We start from the raw sequence: 24,758 nt of genomic DNA on the forward strand, positions 1-24,758 counted from the left end.
AGAGATGAACATACTTTGGTACGAGAAGAGCGACTCAATCCCAGAACAACAGCAAAAGACCTTGTGAGGATGCTGGAGGAAACCGGTACAAAAGTATCTATATCCACAGTAAAACGAGTCCTATATCGACACAACCTGAAAGGCCGCTCAGCAAGGAAGAAGCCACTGCTCTGCAACCGCCATAAAAAAGCCAGACTACGGTTTGCAACTGCACATGGGGACAAAGATTGTACTTTTTGGAGAAATGTCCTTTGTCCTCCATCATTAATTTTGGAGGAAAAATGGGGATGCTTGCAAGCAGAAGAACACCATCCCAACCGTGAAGCATGGGGGTGGCAGCATGATGTTGTGTGGGTGCTTTTTTGCAGGAGGGACTGGTGCACTTCACAAAATAGATGGCATCATGAGGCAGGAAAATTATGTGGATATATTGAAGCAACAGCTCAAGACATCAGTCAGGAAGTTGAAGCTTGGTCGCAAATGGGTCTTCCAAATGGACAATGACCCCAAGCATACTTCCAAGGTTGTGGCAAAATGGCTCAAGGACAAGAATGTCAAGGTATTAGAGTGGCCATCACAAAGCCCTGACCTCAATCCTATAGAAAATGTGTGGGCAGAACTGAAAAGGCGTATGCGAGACAAGGAGGCCTACAAACCTGACTCAGTTACACCAGCTCTGTCAGGAGGAATGGGCCAAAAGGCACCCAACTTATTGTGGGAAGCTTGTGGTAGGCTACCCAAAACATTTGACCCAAGTTAAACAATTTAAAGGCAATGCTAAGAAATACTATTTGTGTATTTAAACTTCTGACCCACTGGGAATGTGATGAAATAAATCACACTCTACTATTATTCTGACATTTAACATTCTTAAAATAAAGTGGTGATCCTAACTGACCTAAGACAGGGCCATTTTGTTAGGATTAAATGTCAGGAATTGTGAAACTGAGTTTAAATGTATTTGGCTAAGGTGTATGTAAACTTCCGACTTCAACTGTAGCTTTAGTACATAATAAGGATGATTGAGGCAAAAGTCAGCATTTTCATTCATGTATTTGCCTTTCTAATGGCTTTTTGATTGCGTGGTTATGAAGCCGGATACTGTCCTGCTGTTTTATTGATCCCAGATTGACAGCTCACAGTGAAAGCCCTTCAGTATAAGGCAGTAATCCAGTATGAAGTCACACACCTCATGCAGTGTTCTTAACTCTGAGTCAGACTCTAAGCCATCTGCTTGTATTTGTTCATGCAACCCTCTGTGGGCTGAAGACGGTGTATATCATATACGGTGCATTTTGAAAGTATTCAGACCCCTTCACTTTTTCCGCATTTTGTGACGTTACATCCTTATTCTAAACTGGATTAAATCGTTTTTTTCCCTTCATCAAATCTACACACACAATACCTCAAAGACAAAACCATGTTTTTTTTATATATATATATATATATATATATATATTTTTTTTTTAATCTAATCTCACATTTACATAAGTATTCAGACCCTTTACTCAGTACTTTGTTGATGCACCTTTGGCAGCGATTACAGCCTTGTATGATGCTACAAGCTTGGCAAACCTGTATTTGGGGAGTTTCTCCCATTCTTCTCTGCAGATTCTCTTAAGCTCTGTCAGGTTTGATGGGGAGCATCGCTGCACAGTTATTTTCAGGTCTCTCCAGAGATGTTCGATCAGGTTTGGACTCTGACTGGGCCACTCAAGGACATTCAGAGACTTGTCCCGAAGCCACTCCTGCGTTGTCTTGGCTGTGTGCTTAGGGTTTATTGTCCTGTTGGAAGGTGAACCTTCGCCCTAGTCTGTGGTCTGTGACACTAGGCATTCAGGCCAACGAGTTCAATCTGGGTTTCATCAGACTGCTCTGGAGCAGGTTTTCATCAAGGATCTCTCTGTACTTTGCACCGTTGATCCTGACTAGTCTACCAGTCCCTGCCGCTGAAAAACATCCACACAGCCTGGCCACTCTACAATAAAGGCCTGATTGGTGGCGTGCTGCAGAGATGGTTGTCCTTCTGGAAAGTTCTCTCATCTCCATAGATGAACTCTGGAGCTCTGTCAGAGTGACCATCGGATTCTTGGTCACCTCCCTGACCAAGGCCCTTCTCCCCCGATTGCTCAGTTTGGCCGGGTGGCCAGTTCTAGGAAGAGTCTTGGTGGTTCCAAACTTCTTAAATTTAAGAATGATGGAGCCCACTGTGTTCTTGGGGACCTTCAATGCTGCAGGAATGTTTTGGTACCCTTTCCCAGATCTGTGCCTCGACACAATCCTGTCTCGGAGCTCTACTGACAATTCCTTCGACCTCATGGCTTGGTTTTTGCTCTGACATGCATTGCCAACTGTGAGACCTTATATAGACAATTGTATGCATTTCCAAATCATGCCAATCAATTGAATTTACCACAGTTTCCAATCAAGTTGTAGCAACATCTCAAGAATGATCAGTGTTAACAGGATGCACCGGAGTTCAATTTCAAGTTGCATAGCAAAGGGTTCTGTATACTTGTGTAAATAAGGCATTTCTGTTTATTTTATTTGCAACAATTTCAACAACAAACAAAAAAACGTTTTGCTTTGTCATTATGGGGTATTGTGTGTAGATGGAAAAACTTTATTTAATCCATTTTAGAAAAAGGCTATAACATAACAAAATGTGAAATGTGAAGGGGTCTGAATACTTTCTGAATTGCACTTACATTTTGAAGACAAATTAAATGATCAAAGATGATAAATGCAACAACACTTCATGATTATGACGGAGGGCTTTTGCCAAGTTCTGTGTTTCCACAAGGTTAGAAAAGATGCGCCAGTAAACTCTGTCTATGCCGCATTATAAAAATGCCCTAACCCCCACCTAATTCTGATCTGGAACACAGACACCACCTAGAAATGTCTCTTGAGCCTGCCTTCTCACTATATATGTATAGATGTGGGTTTTAGTCCCCCCCCCCCCCTGATTAAACCTCTATTCTTAGACCAACAAGTAAAAGCCACATATCAAGGAACTAGCATCATTGTGCTGTAAAATCCTGTGCCGCCGCCAGTCACTGGTGTCATACGAGGTAACTGTGTTCCCTCCAGAGCGAGATGAGTCACCAGATCCCGGTATAAAAGTCTCTCCACATACTATCCTACACGCTGGAGGCTTTCTGCTGCACTCCTTGTCCCTGAATAATTCAACACCATTTTCTTCAGTGCAACGGACCGGGACCCTGGATTGCGGGCCCCCAAATCCACACGGTTCACGTCACTCCACCCTCACACTTTTTAAGCCTCTTTTCTTTTGGTTGGAGTCTGCTTATTGGTCTTTTTCATTATAAATGGTGTTAATAGCCCATAATTAAGAGTTGTAACAACCCTTTACTAAATTATTCATGTTTTATTACCCTCAGAAATAGGTCTCTAATACTTCAAAAAGGAGTAGAGTAGTCTGTCATGGTCTTCAACATGGACATTTATGTTTTTAATATTTCACGGTTTCGTGCAAATGGAAAAAGAGGGAATTAAATGTGCAGGCTCCAATGTACTAAGCAGTATAAATAGGCCTTTATATCTGGTCTCCTGCAACTTTAATGACTCCTCTTTCGTGAATATAATTGAACACATCTCTGCTGACGCGTCTCTTATTTGATCCAAGGTCGCCTTCCCCCGAGATGCTCCACTCGTGTGGAGCTTTTTAAATTTAGTCTGAGAAATGTTGAGAAATGTCAGCTTCGTCACTCCTTTTATCTGATGCGGTGGAATAAACACACTGGTCATGACGGTAATCCCTCTGTGACGGTGACCTTTTAACAGGTAGCTCGCTCAGTTATTTTCACGATATGGCTTTTAGTCTGAGCATGATTTAAACAGCATGCCAGTTGGTTCACAGGAGCCTTGTCTCCATTGTGACAGTTTTGAGGCGGCGCCAGGGGTTTATTGGAAATATTGATCTGCAAGAATATTTGAAAAACTGGAGTGTAAAGTATTACATTATACAATTAGAAAACCCTGGCTCTACATATGAATACAGAGACAGGGTTTACTGTGTAATATCCCACACAGACGGCGTAATCATACAATCTGAGCTTGATGACAAAGCCAGTCCCTGCACGAGAGCGTTGTCATTGCAATTACATGGTTCAGGAATACTAATAAAGATGCTGTCACTGTCTTCTCACGTTAATATATGCCTCCATTGTTATTTACATCTTATTCATGTCTACATTTATGGTGTTGAGTCGTTGAATTCTCCCATTGATATGAATGAAATGCATGTTATAGGCCAGGGCTGCCTCAAACCCTCTTCCCGGAGATCTACTGTCCTGTAGGTTCAGTCCAACCCTAATTTAGCGGTTCTGATTCAGCTAGTTAAGGTCTGGTTGAGCAGCTAATTAGTAGAATCAGGTGTGTTAAATTAGGGTTGGACTGAAAACCCACAGGACAGTAGATCTCCAGGAAGAGGGTTGGGCAGCCCTGTTACATGCCTAATTCAGCACTTTATTTTATTTGTCTGCAGGTGAATTAAGTATAATAAATTGTGTTTAATGGGGATAAATACTGGTATACCTATAACTTTTTTGATTCTAGGGGACACTGCAGTCTGTGGTACCTGATGGACGCCATTGCGAGGAGACTGTTGTAAGGTCTCAAGTCCAGACCCACCCAACAGTGAATCCAGTTCTGTTACTGGGTTCATTCACACAAACCATGTCTACCTGTCTTGCATGGAGTTAAGTGGCAATCTGATTATTCTCTCATACTGAGAAAAGTGGGCTCCGTTATGTTTTTCTTTGGTTGCATATTCATCTCCCGCTGCCGTGTCTGTTCTTTCACAGCTTTGTAGATTTCCTTTCTTTTGTATGTAAGCGGGCTAAAAATGTTCTCCCTGTTAAAACATTACTTTAAAGACAATATTATACACAAGACTGTTAAACCTGTACTAATTTTATTTTCTGAATTTGTAAACTGATGTATATTTTAAAACAAATAAAATATTTTAAACTTTACTTTTGTGGTCTGGTTATGTAGCCATGGATGTTAATTTAAGCAATGTTACGTCAACATTTTGACTTTCAACGATATGATGTGCCACTTTTCCCTTGTAAGATTAGAACTCTTATCCAGGGGTGCCCCCTACTGATAACTGTCATTGAGGAACACTTTCAAAATGTTAGTCCAGTTGGAGGTTGAGGTTTCCCCTCCAATGATTAACTGAAAAGAATACAAACATAAAAACCAAAAGACTAAACTCTCTTGTGATGTGTGTGAATGATTTAGACGTTATTTGCTAGACAAAGGTTCTCACCGAATGGTAAAACCTAGGTGATTAGAGCTGCATCAAAAGAATACGATCTGGTTTCAGCTCAAATTCGATTTCCATGGCTGAAACTATGCTTTCATTGTCTGAGAAAGGGGACAGCGATGAAAAAGGAACCCTAATCTAATTAAATGCTTGTATTAGACAGGAGATTCTTCACCTCAGAGGCATCTGATTGCATAGCAGACAATCTTGTCTTTGCCAGTATTGCAGCTTTCATGTTTGGCATGGTCCAGCAGTGAAACAGCCTGCCTCCCTGTGGGCATTCTGTCCTTCTCTCTATAGGAATCACTCTGTGTGGGATCCAATGATGTTGACTGCAAGAAGGTCAACGATCTGCTCATGAACAATACGTTTGTAAGTAGCCTACTTACAGCTGCCGTCAGTCCATCACATTGCTATGATAACATTGAAACTAATGGCTGTGCCCTTGATGCCAATTTTATCATGCCACCAGGTGTTGGGCCCTCTGAGCACATGTCCAGCGAGGGGTTGCGTATAGTGATACACTGGAAAACAGTCTGTTTGTCCTGATCACTTAGCAACTTGGGAAATTGATCCGAGATGTCCATTAATTATGGATATCTGTTTCCACTCATTATTTAGCTGTCCTACGGGAATGGAATGCTTTGTATTTATGCTACCCAACATCAGAAACCTGCCTCACTGGATTACTCTGTATATCGGTGATAGATAAGAGTCCTTGGGAATTGATTACCAACCAAACTGAATGGGAGTTGTGGAGAGTGATGGATTTACGCTTACATGAGAATGTGCTGTTCTGCAACATGCATCGAAATGAATGGCCTCTAATTCCCGCTTTCTATTTCTCTTTCATGCAGAGATTCTGTATCTTCGAAGCCTTCAAGCCTTAACCTTGACGTGTTGTACCCTCCGTCCAAAACATCCCAAAGACAACAGATGCGTTAATATATCAATGATAGTCTCCTATAGAATGTCATAATAACGTAGTTAAAGTTAGTACTATGTCCATAACGTCACCAAACACACTGGAGAGAGACCGTAAGATGTATTGATGTGAAGGTTTGCAAGAAACCTCGAATATCATAACGATATGGGCCAGGCTAGAAATACATGTAGGCACAAGGGGCTCAAACAAGGGGATTTGATGGGGATAATGGCTGTCCTAGTAAGCACCACTTTGGCTGTGGGGATGATGAGGATGGGGTCAATGTATTATATGGGGCGAGGAATGATAACACTGCTGCATTGTCATGGTGTGATTTTTGCTGATTTACAATATAAGCTCTCATGCTCGTTACATTCAATTCCGATGTTCTGTATGTGACGTTTAAGTGCTGATCCCAGAAACATCCTGTGGCTATTCCATATCAAAATCGTGTTCATATGGAGGCATTCGTATAGCGAAAAGGCCATTTAGGTCAAAGGGAAAAACTGTTTTCAGTGAGCTACGGTTCGGTGCTATACAGGAATTGTCATGCCAATGTGTTAATTGCATTCATAAGTAGGCTATTCCAATCAGGAAATAACTTAAGAATCCAAATGTCTTTAAGAAGTTGTAAACAGATTTATTCTGACATCACATCAGACCATCACAACAATCCTATCTAGTCGATCTATCAACAGACTTTCATTGCTTACATAAACCTTTAAATAGGAACTGTAAATAGACTGTACATAATTAAAATAAATAATTCCCTATAAGACACTTGGTGTGTGTGTGTGTGTGTGTGTGTGAAGGATTTTGTGCCTGCTCCAAAACGTATTCTGTTGCTACAGGTCATGCAAAAAGTGTGATTGATTGCACACTACCAGGTGATGCTGCAACTCTATTGCGTACCTACTAGCAGAAAGAAAGAGGTACAAAAAAAAGGTAGGAAGGCTGTGGAATCACATCTCAGTCTCAGCCAGTAGGCTCTCACCTAGACCTGACGTCAGCAGGACCATCTGGGGGTGGGAGTCTGCAAAGGGCAGAGACAACGAAAACGAGTTTAGGACTTCTACAACTAGCCTGGTTGCTAGCTCTGTTCGTGCTTTAGCCAACTCCTTTGTCCTTGTAAGGGATGACAACGAGCAAGTTGGCCAAAGCACACACAGATCTGACCACGCCTCATTCTACAGATTGATTGAGTCATAATTTTGAGGTCATCACCTACACCGATGTTTCAGGTTTACAGACGCTTATTATACTAAATTATTTCTTTATAAATCTGCAAGACTCCAGAACAGAGCGCCACAGTGGAACTGTCCTGTCTAGAATATGACTAAGATGAGACAGGGAAGGAGAGCATTTTGGTTGGCCAGGTCAGCCCTTACTGCTGTGGGGGATCCAAGCCGTTTTCTCCCTGGTGGGGATGGCAGCGCTGCCTCGTGCCTCGCCCTCCTTGTCGTCGTCCTCCTCTCCCTCGGAGAGCAGGTCGGAAATCTGCTGCTGCAGCTCGGGGCTGATGGCGTTCTCAGCCAGGACCAGCATGCGCAGACAGGTGGGGTAGTTCTCCACCATTTCGAGGAAGACCTGAAGGTACAGGGGAGGGAGATTCTGTCATGAAGCACAGACAGGCTACAGTAGGGGGTTGATAAGAAAACCTGATGGGTTTGTAGGTGTAGGTAGTTCTGTTTGCCAGTGGGGAATGATATTCCAGGTTATGAACTTACATTTAAGTGGTTTGTTTTTCTTGAATTACTTCAGCACGTAACAAGTCACTTCAATCCAGTGAAGTGAGGTGGGTCGGTGGCGAGGTAAGCACTGACTATTAACAAAGCAAAATGTACTCACAAATAAACCTTGATGGAGCTCCGTTGTATGGTGAACATGGGCTTCAACAACCAGTGGCATAGGCTATTAACCCGAAATTGACAAACAATTTTAACCAAATGTAAATGCCAATGTAGCCAAAATAAACAAGCTATGACAGCATATTGCAAATCTGACAAAATGACACTGCTCAACTCAGCCATATAGTACATCAATGTAGCATCCACAGTTACAACTGATTGGTGGCCAGTGGCGACACGTCATGCAGGGTAGGTAAATGTTATTTTGGCATTAATACATGTCACATATCAGTTTCCAAACGATGTCAAAATTAAGCCGCATACAAACATGGTCTCTTTCTTGCTTTCTTAAGGCAGCTCCAAAAATACAGGTGTTTCAGCTTAGCTAGTGCTTTCTGTGGAGGTGGGGCAGCCAGCCAAAAATACAGGTGTTTCAGCTTAGCTAGTGCTTTCTGTAGTGGTGGGGCAGCCAGCCAAAAATACAGGTGTTTCAGCTTAGCTAGTGCTTTCTGTGGAGGTGGGGCAGCCAGCCAAAAATACAGGTGTTTCAGCTCAGCTTAGCTCCTTTCTGTGGAGGTGTGGCAGCCAGCCGAAAATACGGAGCGTAGGGGTTGGTAATGAGACTACTGCACCATAAAATCTACGGGTATAGGTAAAAAAAAATTCAATGGTAGCACCCAAGGGTCTTGAGTGACATTAGAAGTGGCCATCCAAGAAGGTTCAAGGTCATTGGCCACAGATAACGTGATTTGACGTAATTTCATATCTACATGAGCTTTGATTGTCGTCATGAATCAAGTCGACAATCTACTGGCAAATCCTTTTCAATCTTTGTCATATGAAGAGAAATTATGAATAGAAATTATAGATAAAACGTATCTGTGCTCATCGGCCATTGTACAAGAACATTACAAAAGTTGGTAATCGAAAATTCACCAAGAGTGGTTTGGAAGGAATCAGTGGCTAACTGCAAGCATTGCAAAGCAATCACTAGTCTGCTATTCAGTGGAGTGGGTGTTTTAAAAAGTCTTGGTTTAAGGGTCTCTTAAAAGGACAAACATTCAACACCACGTGACAGAAAAGGTTGAATACATTGGCCATGCTGTCAATCCGGCATGACTTCTACCGTGTTCAAAACAACTGGAAACTAAGGAAATGTGAAATCTCAGACGTTCAAGACAACTGGAAACTCTAGCTCCGACTGGGAAAATATATTTTGAACAGTCATCTAACTCCTAAGTCGGGAACTCGGGTCTCTTTCTAGAGCTCCGACATGAAGATCACTGACGCCATGAATCAACCTTGTTTTTTTTTCAGTTCCCAGTTGTCTTGAAAGCACCAAAAAGAGAATGCCAGACTTCGATGACAAAATTAGCCCATGAAGGACCGCCGTGCCACAAGTGAGCACAGCATAACAAGTTGAGTCCAAAAATGTATTGTATGCTGCTGCATAATGGTGTAATATGCCAGGGAGATATGTATACTGTAGCTAAGAAAGTAATACTATGTGTATGTTGTGTAGTAAGCTGTTACTGGCCCATGTGCCTCACCCTAATAATATGAGGGGGAAAGGGACCCTAACTTAGCCTACCTCCGCAAGGCAATCAAACAAGCTAAGCGTCAGTATAGAGACAAAGTAGAATCTCAATTCAACGGCTCAGACACAAGAGGTATGTGGCAGGGTCTACAGTCAATCACGGATTACAAAAAGAAAACCAGCACCGTCACGGACCAGGATGTCTTGCTCCCAGGCAGACTAAATAACTTTTTTGCCCGCTTTGAGAACAATACAGTGCCACTGACACGGCCCGCAACTAAAACATGCGGACTCTCCTTCACTGCAGCCGACGTGAGGAAAACATTTAAACGTGGCAAGGCTGCAGGCCCAGACGGAATCCCCAGCCGCGCCCTCAGAGCATGCGCAGACCAGCTGGCTGGTGTGTTTACGGACATATTCAATCAATCCCTATCCCAGTCTGTTGTTCCCACATGCTTCAAGAGGGCCACCATTGTTCCTGTTCCCAAGAAAGCTAAGGTAACTGAGCTAAACGACTACCCACTTCCGTCATCATGAAGTGCTTTGAGAGACTAGTCAAGGACCATATCACCTCCACCCTACCTGACACCCTAGACCCACTCCAATTTGCTTACCGCCCAAATAGGTCCACAGACGATGCAATCTCAACCACACTGCACACTGCCCTAACCCATCTGGACAAGAGGAATACCTATGTGAGAATGCTGTTCATCGACTACAGCTCGGCATTTAACACCATAGTGCCATCCAAGCTCGTCATCAAGCTCGAGACCCTGGGTCTCGACCCCGCCCTGTGCAACTGGGTACTGGACTTCCTGACGGGCCGCCCCCAGGTGGTGAGGGTAGGCAACAACATCTCCACCCCGCTGATCCTCAACACTGGGGCCCCACAAGGGTGCGTTCTGAGCCCTCTCCTGTACTCCCTGTTCACCCACGACTGCGTGTCCACGCACGCCTCCAACTCTATCATCAAGTTTGCGGACGACACAACAGTGGTAGGCTTGATTACCAACAACGACGAGACGGCCTACAGGGAGGAGGTGAGGGCCCTCGTAGTGTGGTGTCAGGAAAATAACCTCACACTCAACGTCAACAAAACTAAGGAGATGATTGTGGACTTCAGGAAACAGCAGAGGGAACACCTCCCTATCCACATGGAACAGATGGAACAGTAGTGGAGAGGGTAGTAAGTTTTAAGTTCCTCGGCGTACACATCACAGACAAACTGAATTGGTCCACCCACACAGACAGCATCGTGAAGAAGGCGCAGCAGCGCCTCTTCAACCTCAGGAGGCTGAAGAAATTTGTCTTGTCACCAAAAGCACTCACAAACTTCTACAGATGCACAATCGAGAGCATCCTGTCGGGCTGTATCACCGCCTGGTACGGCAACTGCTCCGCCCACAACCGTAAGGCTCTCCAGAGGGTAGTGAGGTCTGCACAACGCATCACCGGGGGCAAACTACCTGCCCTTCAGGACACCTACACCACCCGATGTCACAGGAAGGCCATAAAGATCATCAAGGACAACAACCACCCGAGCCACTGCCTGTTCACCCCGCTATCATCCAGAAGGCGAGGTCATTACAGGTGCATCAAAGCTGGGACTGAGAGACTGAAAAACAGCTTCTATCTCAAGTCCATCAGACTGTTAAACAGCCACCACTAACATTGAGTGGCTGCTGCCAACACACTGACTCAACTCCAGCCACTTTAATAATGGGAATTGATGGGAAATGTAAAATATATCACTAGCCACTTTAAACAATGCTACCTATTATAATGTTTACATACCCTACATTATTCATCTCATATGTATACGTATATACTGTACTCTATATCATCTACTGCATCTTTATGTAATACATGTATCACTAGCCACTAACTATGCCACTTTGTTTACATACTCATCTCATATTTATATACTGCACTCAATACCATCTACTGTATCTTGCCTATGCCGCTCTGTACCATCACTCATTCATATATCTTATGTACATATTCTTTATCCCCTTACACTTGTGTCTATAAGGTAGTAGTTTTGGAATTGTTAGCTAGATTACTTGTTGGTTATTACTGCATCGTCGGAACTAGAAGCACAAGCATTTCGCTACACTCGCACTAACATCTGCTAACCATGTGTATGTGACAAATAAAATTTGATTTGATGGTGCACATGTAACTTATAGCCTGTTTTAAACATTGAATATTGTAAGAGCTTTCATTGGTCTGCTTATATGCCCCCTTTATTTATCCTACTGTTCTGACTTGGTGAAAAGGGAGAATACTGTAAGAATGGCCCATGTTATGAATTCTGTTGCTGTACATTTCAAAATGGCTGAACAAATAGTTACATTGACTACGTCCGTCCGAGCTCGCTCATTGTCTTAATTGAAAATGACGGATTGCCTCTTATCTGCTAGTCGTCCCTTTATGCCACATCAAATCCAATTTTATTGGTTACATCCACATGGTTAGCAGATGTTATTTTGAGTGCAGCCAATGCTTGTGCCATAGCTTGTACATATCAATTGTCAGTAGAAATCATATTTGTTTAAGCAAGATAGCCATATCAGCTTTGTTTTTTTAAATTAAAGGCAGTAAATGAGGCAATGTACTGTTTTGCTGCCAGACAAGGCAGCAAAACAGTACAGACATGCAGCGGTTCTTAGGGTTTGCCAACTACTACCGGAGGTTTATCCGGGGCTTTGGTCAGGTAGCGGATCCCATTACCTCTTTGCTGAAGGGGGGACCGGTGCGACTGCAGTGGTCAGCTGGGGCGGACGGGGCTTTTGGTCGCCTGAAGTCTCTGTTTACCTCAGCTCCTGTGTTGGCTCATCCTGATCCCTCCTTAGCGTTCATAGTAGAGGTGGACACGTCCGAGGCTGGGATAGGAGCTGTGCTGTCTCAGCGCTCGGGTACGCCACAAAAACTCCACCCCTGTGCGTTCTTTTCGAAGAAGCTCAGCCCGGCGGAGCGTAACTATGATGTGGGGGACCGGGAGCTGTTGGCTGTTGTCGGGGCTCTGAAAGCATTGGCTTGAGGGAGATAAACACCCTTTTCTCATTTGGACTGACCACCGCAATCTGGAGTACATCCGTGCGGCGAGGAGAATGAATCCTCGCCAGGCAAGGTGGGCCATGTTTTTTTTACCCATTTTGTGTTCCCAGAACGCTAAGGCAGACGCACTGTCTCGGATGTATGACACAGAGGCGCGGTCCACAGATCCCACTCCCATACTTCCGGCTTCTTGCCTGATGGCATCAGTGGTATGGGAGGTTGACGCGGACATCGAGCGGGCGTTACGTGCGGAGCCCACTCCCACCTAGTGTCCAGTTGGACGTAAGTACGTTCCGTCTGATGTCCGTGATCGATTGATCTGTTGGGCTCATACGTCACCTTCCTCTGGTCATCCTGGCATCGGTCGGACAGTGAGCTGTCTTAGCGGGAAGTACTGGTGGCCGACTTTAGCGGAGGACGTGAGGGTGTATGTTTCCTCTTGCTCGGTCTGCGCCCAGTGCAAGGCACCTAGACACCTCCCCAGAGGGAAATTACAACCCCTACCCGTTCCACAACGGCCGTGGTCACATCGATCTGTGGATTTCGTGATGGATCTCCCTCCGTCACAAGGAAACACCACGATTCTGGTTGTTGTGGATCGGTTTTCTAAGTCCTGCCATCTCATTCCTTTGCCCGGTCTCCCTACGGCCCTACAGACTGTGGAGGCCCTGTTTACACACGTCTTCCGGCACTACGGTTCCCAGTTCACATCAAGGGTCTGGAGGGCATTCATGGAACGTCTGGGGGTCTCGGTAAGCCTGACCTCAGGGTTTCACCCCGAAAGTAATGGGCAGGTGGAGAGAGTTAACCAGGATGTGGGTAGGTTTCTGTTGTCTTATTGCCAGGACCGGCAGGGGGCGTGGTTGGCTTTCATCCCCTGGGCAGAGATGGCCCAAAACTCCCTCCGCCACTAACCTGTCTCCGTTTCAGTGTGTACTAGGTTAGGACATCCTGGTGGAGGACATCCTGGACCCTTCCTTACTACAGGAATTTCATCATCTCCACCCAGATTGCCCTGCGCCTCATCCTCCCCGAGGCCGGTGTCGGCGCGCGGGGTGTACTGTCACGAATTCCGCTGAAGTTGGTGCCTCTCCTTGTTCTGGTGGCGTTCGTCGCTCGTCATCACCGGCTTTCTAGCTTCTACCAATCCATGTTTTCCATTTGTTATGTCTTGAGTGTACACACCTGGTTCCCATTAAGTTATTATTATTTCCCTATTTAACCCTCTGGTTCTCATTATGTTTTGTGCGTGATTGTTCCTGGTTTGTGTTAGGGTTTGTGATCCCTGCGTGGATTTATTTTTTCCTGATTATTTTCCCGAGTAAAGTTTGTTATTTTACTCAATTCTGTGTCCTGCGCCTTACTTATTTCTCAGAACAAGAATAGACTGACGAGTTTCAGAAGAAAGTTATTTGTTTCTGGCCATTTTGAGCCTGTAATCGAACCCACAAATGCTGATGCTCCAGATACTCAACTAGTCTAAAGGCCAGTTGTATTGCTTCTTTAATCAGAACAACAGTTTTTCAGCTGTGCTAACAATTGTAAAAGGGTTTTCTAGTGATCAATTAGCCTTTTAAAATGGACTTTAAAATAAACTTGGATTAGCTAACACAACGTGCCATTGTAACACAGGCGTGATGATTGTTGATAAATGGTCCTCTGAACCCTTATGTAGATATTCCATTAAAATCTGCCTTTTCCAGCTACAATAGTCATTTACAACATTAACAATGTCTACACTGTATTTCTGATCAATTTGATGTTATTTTAATGGACAAAAAAAAGTGATTTTCTTTCAAAAACAAGGCCATTCCTAAGTGACCCCAAACTTTTCAAAAATGTTCTTAACAATCGAAATGGCTGAAAAATGCAGTTCTAAACATAAAAAAAAGTCTCAACAAAACCATTTTAGCTTGATAAATTAAATGCATTGTACATTTTGTAACTTTTTTTCATTTAGCAGAAGCTCTTATCTATAGCGACTTATAGAAGGCGTAATTAGGGTTAAGTACCTTGCTCAAGGGCATATTGGCAGATTTCTTTCACCCAGTCGGCTCGGGAATTCTAACCAGCAACCTTCTGGTTACTGGCCCAACACTCTTAACCACTAGACTACCTGACGCAAAGAGATTCAACAGTAACATAACCAACAAATTGCAAAGGAAAATGCATTTTGGCCTACCTTTACTTATAAATTATGTCCATTAGTCTGGTGAACCTCTCAGTGACAGCATTGTAGAAGTCAAAGCAGACGCATCCCCATTCCATTTTCACACTGACACAAGAAGTAATTCCCATTATCCACAATGCAAAAGTAAATGTCTCAGATGTGTAAAAGCCTGGGTAAAAAGTATTAATTGGTAATGACATTTCAGATAAGTGGACAGTCCAGTACTCACTGTTTGCCTACCCAACAGCTAGCAGAGTTGCCTGTCATGTCACGTTTTGTCACTAGAGCTCCTGAATACTGCCTCTGTCTGGTCTTAACTTTCACTATAGTAGACGTTCCACTCTTCGAACCCTCCAAACCGTGTGTTCAGGTTGTTTTTGCCAGCCAGCTAGCGGTTTGGTTCAGTTCAAGGGATGCAAGCGCCAAACTTTGTAGACACGCACAAATGTGCACAGCATACGCTTTTTACACACAAACTGCGTCATGGCATTTTGGTACACCAGAATGACATTAATTTCCAATGAAACGCTGCGTTTGCCTTGCAGCATTGCGGAGGCAGGGCGTTCGGTGTGGTGCATAGGTTGGATTTATCGAACATATGCGTCAAACTGTGTGCATAGACGGCTTGGCAGAAATGGTAACAGAAGGTGAATGTTGAACTTTTGTTGCATACATATCCAAATGATGCTGCGTACCTTTTTGAGCAATGACGCTGTCAGTGTGATCAATGCGTTAGGCGATACCCACACAACATGGCAATACGCAAAATATGAAATCGTCTCAATGCAACAAATTGTGCTTCGAACACACTGACAGTGTCATTGCACAAAATAGTATGCCGCTGGACCACACTGAAAACACTGTAACTGCCTCTGCAAGGCAAACGCAGTGTTTCATTGGAAATTAATGCAATTCTGGTGCACCAAAATGTCATAATGCTGTCGGTGTGTTCGAAGAGTTAAGCTACTTCAAGCTAGGTAAAGCAGTGTGCTGACCCTATCCATTAACGGTGACTGGAGTCAGGAACAGCTGTGGCGTAAACTATTTGAATGGCTGGAAAGGAAGGCATGAATACCCTGGTGCCTTTCCTGACATTTTGAGCATAAAAACCACCAGAATCATTGAAAAAAATCATGATAACAAACAAAAAAAGATCGTATTTTTCCATTTGGCTTTTCATTGGGTGGTAGGTAGCCTAGTGGTTAGAGCGTTAGAGCGAAAGGTTGCAAGATCGAATCCCCGAGCTGTGATAAGATATCTGTCGTTCTGCCCCTGAACAAGGCAGTTCCTAGGCCCTCATTGAAAATAAGAATTTGTTCTTAACTGACTTGCCTGGTTAAATAAAGGAGAAACAAAACAGCTTTTTTTTTTATTAGATGATCACAGAGTAAGCACTGCCCGCCCTCACTACCCTGCCTGCCCGCCCTCACTACCCTGCCTGCCCGCCCTCACTACCCTGCCTGCCCGCCCTCACTACCCTGCCTGCCCGCCCTCACTACCCTGCCTGCCCGCCCTCACTACCCTGCCTGCCCGCCCTCACTACCCTGCCTGCCCGCCCTCACTACCCTGCCTGCCCGCCCTCACTACCCTGCCTGCCCGCCCTCACTACCCTGCCTGCCCGCCCTCACTACCCTGCCTGCCCGCCCTCACTACCCTGCCTGCCCGCCCTCACTACCCTGCCTGCCCGCCCTCACTACCCTGCCTGCCCGCCCTCACTACCCTGCCTGCCCGCCCTCACTACCCTGCCTGCCCGCCCTCACTACCCTGCCTGCCCGCCCTCACTTCACTACCCTGCCTGCCCGCCCTCACTACCCTGCCTGCCCGCCCTCACTACCCTGCCTGCCCGCCCTCACTACCCTGCCTGCCCGCCCTCACCACCCTGCATGCCCGTCACTGCTTCAATGTCAATACGTATATGAATTTATTTGCTCGGATACACAGAATCGGTCTAAAAAGCTGTGCACAAATGTCTTTTCTTAGTGTGGATTTACATGTAAAGCCAGTCTCTTTATAAATCAGCTAGCTTTAAACTGGAGAGGGACTAGGTAGAAAACGAATTAAACGTTGTGAAATGGATAAGTTGTCCGTAAGGGTACTTGCTATCCGAGATCCTTGGGATTTCCCTACACCATCGAAGTTGAAAAGTAAAATGGTTAGGGTTTAGGGTAGGGACGTCCCAAAGATTCCAGATAGCACTAAACGTACGTAAGCCTTGAGCACTTTTCAATAGGCCACAGCTGGTGAAGTGCTTTGTGGGAGAAGAGTATCTTCCCACAGCTGGGAGTAAGCACACCTTCACTGCAAATGAGATTCAGGGTCATGGGTCAATAACAGTGAGAATGTGAGAGGGAGACATGGGGCAAATCTTGATTGCATACTCCTCACGTCCTCTCTCCTCGCCTCCTTCTCAAAACCCATTGGAGGTGCAGGTTGGAGGGGAGGGACCTCTGGCTTTCTCATCCAATGAGCTTCATCTCCGTAGAAAGTGGACTGACTTCAAAATTAGACCAACATAAGAAGAGGTCTCTGCTATGACGACTGTTCAATTGGGTGATTTAATATGCAGCGGCCTCAATTAGTGGATGTAACTCAGTTAAATCTACAAAATAAGTGGGATGGCAAAATGTAAATGTTCACATTAAAAGGTCATTTTTTAAAGGGATTATAAGAAGGTAGGTAAAAAGCTAACTGCTTAACATTTCTGAAAATAAATTAAAGTCCATCAAAAACGATATCTTTTAACTGATGATTGGCATGAGTATTGCTGGAAATTGGCGCCACATTTAAGGGTCATTGAACATTAATTAGGTAATGAGGAACGTAAGCTAGATCATTTATAGTGAGAAAAAAAAAGAGTGTACCTCCCCCAATAGAATGAGTTTTAACTCATAATGAAACTACATCAGATGTCTTCTCACTGTCTTTGTAAAATGTTTTTCACACTCTGTGGTGCTGATGACGTTGCTCTGGTGGTGGTGATGTTGATGATGTTACAGACCTGTGCTGACTGATTTGAGAGTCCTGTTCCCTCCAGATCCAACACCTCCAGAGTTCTGCTGGACGCCACAGCCACTGCTAGCATACCTGCAATCTGGTCCCCTGGAACCCCAACACAACCAAAACATGAGTGAGTTCAGAAGGTGAGTCTGTCAATTGAGCATTGCAGAAAGCTGATTGATATGTTTGTTGTCATTAACCCCGAACGACAGATTTGGACCGGACACAGATTAGTAATTGCATAATCAGTTCATTTATTCCTAAAGGATGAAGCTGATAAAGTATACACTATGTTTCGGCTTTCACTTTCACCAGGCATATGCACGTCATTTCAACATGATACCTATTGTAGCAACCATAACTCAACACCTAGCGACCTCATGAAGGGGTTTGGATATCTTGGCGTAATGGCTAAGGTGTTGGGTTGACAGTAGCTAGAGCCGGGTTCGAGTCCCGTATATTGGTGTCAGAAGTGGGATGGTTTCGATTAGTTTATTAGGATACCCATGCATCAGCTAATCTTCCTGGGGTCCACATAAAACACAAAAATACATGATAAATAGACAAGAACAACATAAGATATTACATTTAATTCAAAATAAAAACATTGGCTCAAACGCATTGAGGAAAGAAATTACACAAATGAACTTAACAAGGCTCACCTTTTAATTTGAAATGCATTCCAGGTGACTACATCATGAAGCTGGTTGAGAGAATGCCAAGATGACCGCTTTGCACACTCAAGGCAAAGGGTTGCTACTTTGAAGAATCTCAAATGTGAAATATATTTTGATTTGTTTTTACACTTTTTTGGTTACTACATGATTCCATATGTGTTATTTAATAGTTTATGTTTTCAGTATTATTCTACAATGTAGAAAATAGTCAAAATAAAGAAAAGCCCTTGAATGAGTAGGTTTGTCCAAACTTTTGACTGGTACTGTAAATATTAGGACGGGCAATGTCAGAGTGGCATTGACTAAAACACAGTATACATACATACATACATACATACATACTTTAAGCTAAACTTGCTTTTTGCCTGAGTATACTCTGGTGGCAGACCATTCCAGGATGACATGGCTCTATACATAACTGAGTGACACATTAAATATGTTTTTGGTTTGGGTACCGTAAAATAACCCCATAGTGGCATGTCTGGTGGGGTATGTAAATCTGTTTGAAGTGTATGCAAATAGATTATACAAGTGGTTAGGCATTTTCAACACAAAATGTTTCTTAAAACTTCTTAGGGCTGAGATCCCGCTAACGGGATCGATATGACAACAGCCAGTGAAAGTGCAGGGCGCTCAGACATACAAGTATTTCACACCATTTTAAAGATACACTTCTTGTTAATCCCACCACAGTGTCAGATTTCAAATACGCTTTACGGTGAAAGCACCACAAACGATTATGTTAGGTCAGAGCCAAGTCACAGAAAAACACAGGCATTTTTCCAGCCAAAGAGAGGAGTCACAAAAAGCACAAAAAGATAAAATGAATCAATAACCTTTGACGATCTTCATCATATGACACTCATAGGACTTCATGTTACACAATACATGTATGTTTTGTTCGATATTTATATCAAAACATATCAGTATACATTGGCGCGTTATGTTCAGTAGTTCCAAAAACATCTGGTGATTTTGCAGAGAGCCACATAAATTTACAGAAATACTCATGATGATGAAAATACAAGTGTGATACGTGGAACTTTAGATACACTTCTCCTTAATACAACTGCTGAGTCAGATTTCAAAAAAGCTTTACGGAAAAAGCAAACCATGAGACCAAACAAACCAAAAAGATATCCGCTATATTGTGCAGTCAACAGAAGTCAGAAATAACATTAGGAATATTCACTTACATTTGATGATCTTCATCAGAATGCACTCCTAGGAATCCCAGTTCCACAATAAATGTTTGTTTTGTTCGATAATGTCCATTTATGTCCAAACAGCTACTTTTGTTAGCACATTTTGTAAACAAAAACAAACTCACGAAGCGCGTTCACTAGGAGCAGACTAAATGTCAAAGAGTTCCGTTACAGTCCGTAGAAACATGTCAAACGATGTATAGAATCAATCTTTAGGATGTTTAAAACGTAAATCTTCAATAATGTTCCAACCGGAGAATTCCTTTGTCTGTAGAATTGCGATGGAACAGAGCTCGCTCTCAAGTAAACAAGCGTCACGAGCTCAAGGCATTCTGCCAGACCTCTGACTCATTCCCCTCTCATTCGGCCCCACTTCACAGTAGAAAAATCAAACCAGGTTCTAAAGACTGTTGACATCTAGTGGAAGCTTTAGGAAGTGCAACATCACCAATATCCAACTGTATCTTCAATAGGGAATGAGTTAAAAAATGACCAAACTCAGATTTCCCACTTCCTGGTTGGATTTTTTTCTCCGGTTTTTGCCTGCCATATGAGTTCTGTTATACTCACAGACATCATTCAAACTGTTTAAGAAACTTCAGAGTGTTTTCAATCCAAACAATAAGCATATATTAGCAACTGGGACTGAGTAGCAGGCAGTTTACTCAGGGCACCTTATTCATCCAAGCTACTCAATACTGCCCCCAGCCATAAGAAGTTAAAAAGAGTACATTTCTCCTAAACCAAGAAAGACTATCATGCATGTTGTTGATGTTAGTTGTGTGTGTGTGTAGTTAAGGGCAAGGTGTGCTGCTTTGTTTTGAGCCTGCTGAAGCTTTGCTAGGTCTTTCTTTGCTGCACATGACCATATTACCAGCAGAAGCAGTGCGCGGGTAAAATCACTGGGTAAAAAAGCTATTTTACAACCTTTGTTGTAATAATTGTGCTGTTTGCTCTATAACCTATTCGTTCATACACCACCGTGATGTACAATAAGGCAGTGACAACAAAAAGAAAACAGTGACAAAACCGGAGAGAAACATCTGTCCGGTGAAGTCCACAAAATAGAAAATATTTAATGTAACAAACCTGCAGCATTGTCAAGCATGTTAATGTTTGACAGTTTACCAATCAACTACTGATTTAGAACCACAGAGTTACCGCAAGTCAGCACAAAGACAACAAGAGCACTGCCTCCGCTATTCCAGCACCATTTAAACATCAAATCAACAAGGTTATAAATGTTTAGTTTAATACACTGAAAACAAACTTAAAGATACCAAAAAAACAGGGGCGCAACTTTGGTTTTAGAAGTGGATGGGGGGGGGGCATAACTATTTTTTTCTCATTTATTCTAGTTGGATAAACGCTCCAAACAGCCTAACCGACCGTTCGGAGGCCTTCACATGGTCCTAAAGCACACCATTGCCTCGTTTTGTATTACATTTCAATTAGAAAACTGGGAGGGACAAAAATTGTATTTAATAATTTTGTGGGGGACATGTCCCCCCCCCCGTCCCTAGTGAAAGTTGCACCCATGCCAAATACTATTTTGTCCAATAAATGTTGCTAAATATCATGTGGCTGTCCATGCTAATGATTTCCATCTGTGTGCATGCGCAAGTATAACAAAAAACGTTGACACCTACTTGTAGTCTAGTTGAACGCTCTCTTTCATGTTGGCAAAACGGTCTATGGCTCTGTCATACAGTACGCTTTCAGCTTGTGTTGTCCAAGGCTGCCGAGCTACAGTGCTTGCTAGCCAAACTTCCTTGCATGGGCAACAAAGTCCAAATCCCCATTTCCATCCATGGCTAAGGAAAGGGACGATTTAGCGAGCTAGCTACTGCAAGACATCAACACATACAGAACCTCTCCCCATCGTCGTCAATATGACTTGACCATGATACTGACCATCCTGTTACTCCTAGTTATGCTTCTTCAAAGTGTTCAATGGTCACATCCTTTGTGCACAATTCCAGTTGATGTTTAGCTCTAGGAGAATGTTTTGAACCAAATACATAATGCTTTTGGTTTTAGATGTATTTAAGATCAGTTCATTGTTTATTACAATATATCAAATGGTGCCCGTGAGGGACTCGGTATAGAAAATAGTAGGGACACGCTCTCCTGAAGAAAGGGGGTACTGTAACCACCTTAAACCAACACCTAGCGACATCGTAGAGGGATTCGCATCTCATGGCTTAACAGCTAAGGTGTTGGGTTGGTAGTAGCCAAACTCGGATTTTGAGTGCGGGGCTACCCCCCAGTAATTAGGAATGTCATTGACAACCCATATTTCAGATGGATGAAATCTGAACGTTTTACCCTGTATACTTGCTCCAAAATGACCATAGACGTATAATTCTGTATCAAGTGTGCCCTCTAAAATTCAATCTAAACTTAAATGGGGACAACATGACTGCGTTCACACAGGCAGCCCAATTCTGATCTTTTTTTCCACTAATTGGTCTTTTGACCAATCAAATCAGAATTGGGCTGCCTTTGTAAACACTATGTTCCTAAAACGACCTGCTTTCTATTTCTCTGTAGTGCAAGCAGCCAGGGGGTTGTCATGGAGACGCACCTGAATAAATAAAATAAAAAATAGTAATGCAGTAGGCAACTGGCCCATAAAATGGACGTCTTTGGTATCTCAGGAGTGTTTCACCTCTGAAAAAGTCCCATAACACATAACACATGACACAAAAGTTATTTTTCCCAATGCTTGAAGTTCATATTGATTATCCAAAGTTAACTGAGATGCAAATCTTTTTATGTCAATAAGAATCTGATTCCTTTTGAGCTGATTCCATATTAAGAAACTCACCGATATAAAGTACAGTAATTGGTTTTGTATCCTGGTGATTGGATCTTACCCAGGGGGTTGTAGTCCAAGTTGAGGACTCGGAGCTGGGAGCTGTGGGCCACAGCGATGGCCAGGCGGGCCCATCCCTTGGTTGTGATGCTGGGGTTCGCACTAAGAGTCAGCTCTCTAAGCCCTGTGGGACAGGCTGTCCATCACCATCAAATGACCATCAACTGAGTATAGGCAGAGCCGAAAATATAACCATATATTATATGTATTACACTACCTTATCGTGTAACTTGAGTCTAATTGTAAACACTACAACGTTTAACACATAATGCCTTCATAAAATCCTTTATAAGGCCTATATAGATGCTTCAGAAATCACTCATAAGCAAATGTCATGCTACATAAAGGACGGCAAAAGATAATTGTGACAGATCTATGTCGTGTCCAATAACATCTATGAATGTTCTATAAGCCCTTTATGAGATGTACATTTGTCTGGACTGTATTTTCTATAATCAAAAAAAGTGTTAACCCACACACGCACTTAGAGAGGACTTCTACACTAACCTATTGTTTCCAACCACTGTCCCCGAGCAGGCCAGGTTCAGAGTCTGACAGCCCAGTAACAGTGAGAGCAGTGTGGAGTGGCTGTACCTGACTTGGCCCCATCCGGAGGCAGCATGGCACAGATAAGCCGCAGTGCCTCATCCCCCAGCATACAGTCCCCCAGGTCCAGAGACACCAGTGAAGGGTGAGTGGACAATGCAGTGTTGAGGGTGACCAATCCTGCATCTAGGAGGGGGCTTCCATGGAGACTGTGGCATAGGATAGATGGGAGGAGAGAGAAATGCAGAATATCAGTCAATACAACAGCTCCAATGAAGACCAGCCAATTAATTCACCTTTCAATCTGGATAAAGCATCAAATTGACATCAACTTGAGTTCATGCTCATGTGCATAATCATGGTAATTGGGGTCAGGTCCCCCATTTACTGCCTTGGACAGCTTTTACTGGATCACAAATGGAGGCACCCATACTGATTACAATTAGTTAATAGACTACAGTAGCCATATCAACCTCTAACATCAGCCAATCAATCAGTCAGACCGACACACCTTATTCATTGTGATCTACTAGGCTACTTACAAAAGGGTCTGGATCGATCTGTTTGTCTTGAGTGCATCTGCGAGATGCTTGGTTCGGTTGATGGTGGAGACCACACCGAGGTTCATGTTGAGTTGCGCCAGTGAGTGGGACTCCGCCACACCACGACACACCCGTCCAAAGTCTCGGTCTGAAAGCTGACATCCCCTGATTGACAGAAGCCTCACACTGTTCTCTTTCAGGCTGTCACAAATATCCTTGATCTCAGCTCCCGACAGTGTCTCTCCCGTTATTTGAATAGAACCTGGTAGCATTTTGGTAAATGTGTCTACTAGGCTACATGACATTCGAGGTTTGTGCCCAGCTAAGAAATACGGGCATTTTAAGCATAGGCATACAACTATCCGACGTTGGTGGGCTGTTAAATGACATCTCAAAGTCAATATGCTACTATTTAGGATATACGATATTTACCACAAATCTGCAAGCCTCCCAAGTGTTGCAGCTGGTTTAATTGAGCATTTCTTATTCGGCTACGGATAGGGGAAAAGCACGCAAGGTGGGTTTTCTGAAGTTAAATCGATCATAAACCCCATGCGCTGTTTCAAGCCCTGACATCATAACCTACTGCTACAATGTAGCTAAATACTTAGCGATTCTTCTTCTGTACCCCGCAGGCCATGGATTGATACATTCGTCCGTACATACTAGACACGTTCAAAGAAAATATAATGTGCCGTTTTCCAGGTCCTCATGCATAACAAACGGTTTGCGTTCCTGTCATGTTTAGAGCTTCGGTTTATAGCGCCGACGCGAAGGCGATCGTTTGTTTGCCACGGTTGCAGTTATCGGTTATGCACACACTTCTCCGTGTCATCAGAAACGGCATTGCAATAGTGACTGTCACATGCTGTTCTCAATTAGCTTACTATACTAATGCAGTCTTCCTCATTCAGGGCGCGTGCGCGCACCCTCCTCCCCGAAGCGTCTGTGTGGCTGCAGTGACCTCGGGAAATATTGCAGGGCTGAGCAAATGTTTCTCCAGAAGGAAAAATGCAAGTCGAGGGCAAAAGATGGCCGTGTTCTCAATATAGTATGGCTATTGCTATTGATCACGTGC

At 43.5% G+C, this 24,758-nt stretch overlaps 1 protein-coding gene across 2 annotated transcripts; it reads right to left on the reverse strand.

Annotated features, from left to right (window-relative positions):
- Window positions 1-6,840: 6,840 nt before the first annotated feature.
- LOC109899650 (leucine-rich repeat-containing protein 73) lies at window positions 6,841-24,758 on the reverse strand. Of its 2 annotated transcripts, none has more exons than XM_020495072.2 (6): window positions 23,681-24,758; window positions 23,187-23,347; window positions 22,594-22,716; window positions 17,834-17,934; window positions 7,610-7,808; window positions 6,841-7,254 (listed from the first exon to the last, which is right to left on the reverse strand). In XM_020495072.2, the coding sequence occupies exons 1-6, from the start codon at window positions 23,983-23,985 to the stop codon at window positions 7,184-7,186; spliced, it is 960 nt and encodes a 319-aa protein (XP_020350661.1). In that variant the 5' UTR covers window positions 23,986-24,758; the 3' UTR covers window positions 6,841-7,183. The 2 variants fall into 2 exon arrangements, with proteins under 2 accessions (XP_020350661.1, XP_020350660.1); XM_020495071.2 differs by having other exon boundaries at window positions 22,594-22,728; window positions 23,681-24,739.

Source organism: Oncorhynchus kisutch, linkage group LG11 (genome assembly GCF_002021735.2).
Source record: "Oncorhynchus kisutch isolate 150728-3 linkage group LG11, Okis_V2, whole genome shotgun sequence".
Classification (NCBI taxonomy): Eukaryota; Metazoa; Chordata; class Actinopteri; order Salmoniformes; family Salmonidae; genus Oncorhynchus; species Oncorhynchus kisutch.

Excerpts from the sequence above, each read along its gene's own strand:
- LOC109899650 (XM_020495071.2), bottom strand. The coding sequence starts at position 23,985 with ATGTCATGTAGCCTAGTAGACACATTTACCAAAATGCTACCAGGTTCT. Across the intron at positions 23,348-23,680 it reads AGATCGATCCAGACCCTTTT|TCTCCATGGAAGCCCCCTCC; the intron begins GTAAGTAGCCTA and ends CCTATGCCACAG. Across the intron at positions 7,809-17,833 it reads TCTCAAATCAGTCAGCACAG|GTCTTCCTCGAAATGGTGGA; the intron begins GTCTGTAACATC and ends CTGTACCTTCAG.